The sequence below is a fragment of the Benincasa hispida genome, chromosome 3 (assembly GCF_027475165.1).
Source record: "Benincasa hispida cultivar pf3 chromosome 3, pf3_genome.v1.1, whole genome shotgun sequence".
Taxonomy (NCBI): Eukaryota; Viridiplantae; Streptophyta; class Magnoliopsida; order Cucurbitales; family Cucurbitaceae; genus Benincasa; species Benincasa hispida.
In genome coordinates, this window is record NC_143480.1 from 51,087,962 (window position 1) to 51,090,105 (window position 2,144).

Consider the following 2,144-nt stretch of genomic DNA (forward strand, 5'->3'; position numbering starts at 1 on the left):
ATGGGTATCCCTCTACGGGTGGCATTTGTATAGATCAATAACAAGGTGAATGGTGCGTGTGTTTATAATAAGTGGTAGCGGGACATGTGACAACACATCCCTGTCTCTCTCATTAGTTTGAAATAAAGTTTCATGCATGGCCTCGTGGCACTTAGGTATCCCCTAAAGGATGACATTTTTGCATGATGCTTTATTTTAATTCCAGTAATGGATAGGGTTGCTTTAGTTTCATGTCCCAATTGGGTTTTTTTTTTCCTACGGTTGGCTCATTAAGGCGGAACTCTAGGTCCTAAAATGAGAGGTTACACTTACAAGAATTGTTAAGCGAGTTTAACAAATTCTGGATTGAACAATGGTAACTGATAGTTACAATAACGAGATATTGTTCTATCTATTAGTTGAGATTGTCTAATTTCAATGAAGGGGCACTTGATCACCCTATGGTGACTTTTGTCCTGTCTCAATGAAGCATCAACGCAGAACAAATGTCACTTAGGGTACATTAGAATATTTTACTAAAATTGATTGGTTGTCTTTTTACTTTAATGCCAATAGACTATTAATAAATAATTTATATGGTTTCAGTAATATTTTATCAATATGACTTCTCCTACCTTAAATCTACTCGCTACTGATAAATTAACGGATAAAAACTACACTTCTTGAAAAAACATGATCAACATAATCCTTATAATTGATGACCTTCATTTTGTCCTTGTGGAGGACTGTCCTCTCATTCTAGCTCTTAATGCTGCTCGAAATATTCGAGAAGCATACGAGCGTTGGACACAGGCAAACGAGAAGGCCCAAACGTACATCTTGGTGAGCCTTTATGAAGTCTTGGACAAGAAGCATGAGTCTATGATCACGGCCCGTGAGATCATGGAATCCTTGAGGGAAATGTTCGGACAATCATCTGAACAGCTTAGACATGACGCTGTCAAGCACATCTTCAATGCCGTATGCAAGAAAGGACATCTATTCGAGAATATGTTCTCAACATGGTGGTCCGCTTCAACGTGGCAAAGGTGAATGGGTCCGCCATCGATGAAGCTAGCCAGGTTAGCTTCATTTTGGAATCTTTACCTGAAAGTTTCCTACACTTCCGTAGCAATGTTATTTTGAACAGAATTGACTACAACCTAAACACCTTACACAATGAGCTACAGACCTTCCAGTCCTTGATGAAAAGCAAGGAACAAAAGGATAAGGAAAATGTTGCTTCATCTTTTAAAAAGTTCTACAGAGGTTCGACCTCTGGGATAAAGTCTATACCTTCTTCCGTTGGCGCCAAAAAAGTGGAAGAAGAAGCAAAGTGGAAACGGGAAAGCTAATCCACCAGCTGTTGCCCAAAAGGACAAGAAAACCATGGTTGCAAAGGGAATCTGTTTGTATTGCAACTAGAAGGGACATTGGAAGAGGAGTTGTCCAAATTACTTGGCAGAAAAGAAGAAGGCCAAGTAAGATAAATGTGATTTGCTTGTTTTGGAAATATGTTTAGTGAATGATGATTTTGGCGCCACTAACCACGTTTGTTCTTCATTTTAGGGAATTAGTTTCTGGCGGCAAATTGATGCTGGTGAGATGACGATGTGGGTTTGAACTAGGCACGTCGTCTCGACTGTGGCAGTGGGAGGTCTTTAGTTAACTTTAAAAAATAAATTCATTCGACTAGAAAATGTGTATGTAGTTCCTACTTTAAAAAGGAACCTAATTTTTGTAAAGTGTTTACTTGAACAATCTTATTGTATCAACTTCCATATAAATAAAGTGTTTATTTCCGAAAATGGTGTTGATATTTTTTTCTATAAAATTGGAAAACAACCTTTATGTGCTAGGACCGTTAGTAGCTAAAGCCCACCATAACACTGAAATGTTTAAGACTGCGGTAACTCAACATAAAAGGGCTAAAATTTCTCCTAAAGAAAATGCCCAACTTTGACACATAAGGTTAGGACACATCAATCTCAATAAGATTGAGAGGTTGGTGAAGAATGGACTTCTACGAGAGTTAGAAGAAGATTCTTTACCTGTGTGTGAGTCATGCCTTAAAGACAAAATTACTAAAAGACCTTTTACTAGAAAAAGGTAACAGGGCCAAAGAACCTCTAGAGCTAGTATATTCAGACCTCCGTGGTCTGATG

The 2,144-nt window shown here is 38.2% G+C and overlaps 1 protein-coding gene across 1 annotated transcript; it reads left to right on the top strand.

Moving 5' to 3' along the window:
* Positions 1-672: 672 nt before the first annotated feature.
* LOC150037367 (uncharacterized) lies at positions 673-1,032 on the top strand. The gene has a single exon (XM_090311975.1). The coding sequence runs from the start codon at positions 673-675 to the stop codon at positions 1,030-1,032; it is 360 nt and encodes a 119-aa protein (XP_090168101.1).
* The last annotated feature ends 1,112 nt before the right edge of the window (positions 1,033-2,144 follow it).

Coding starts and splice junctions, on each gene's coding strand:
- LOC150037367 (XM_090311975.1), top strand. CDS start 673: ATGATCAACATAATCCTTATAATTGATGACCTTCATTTTGTCCTTGTG.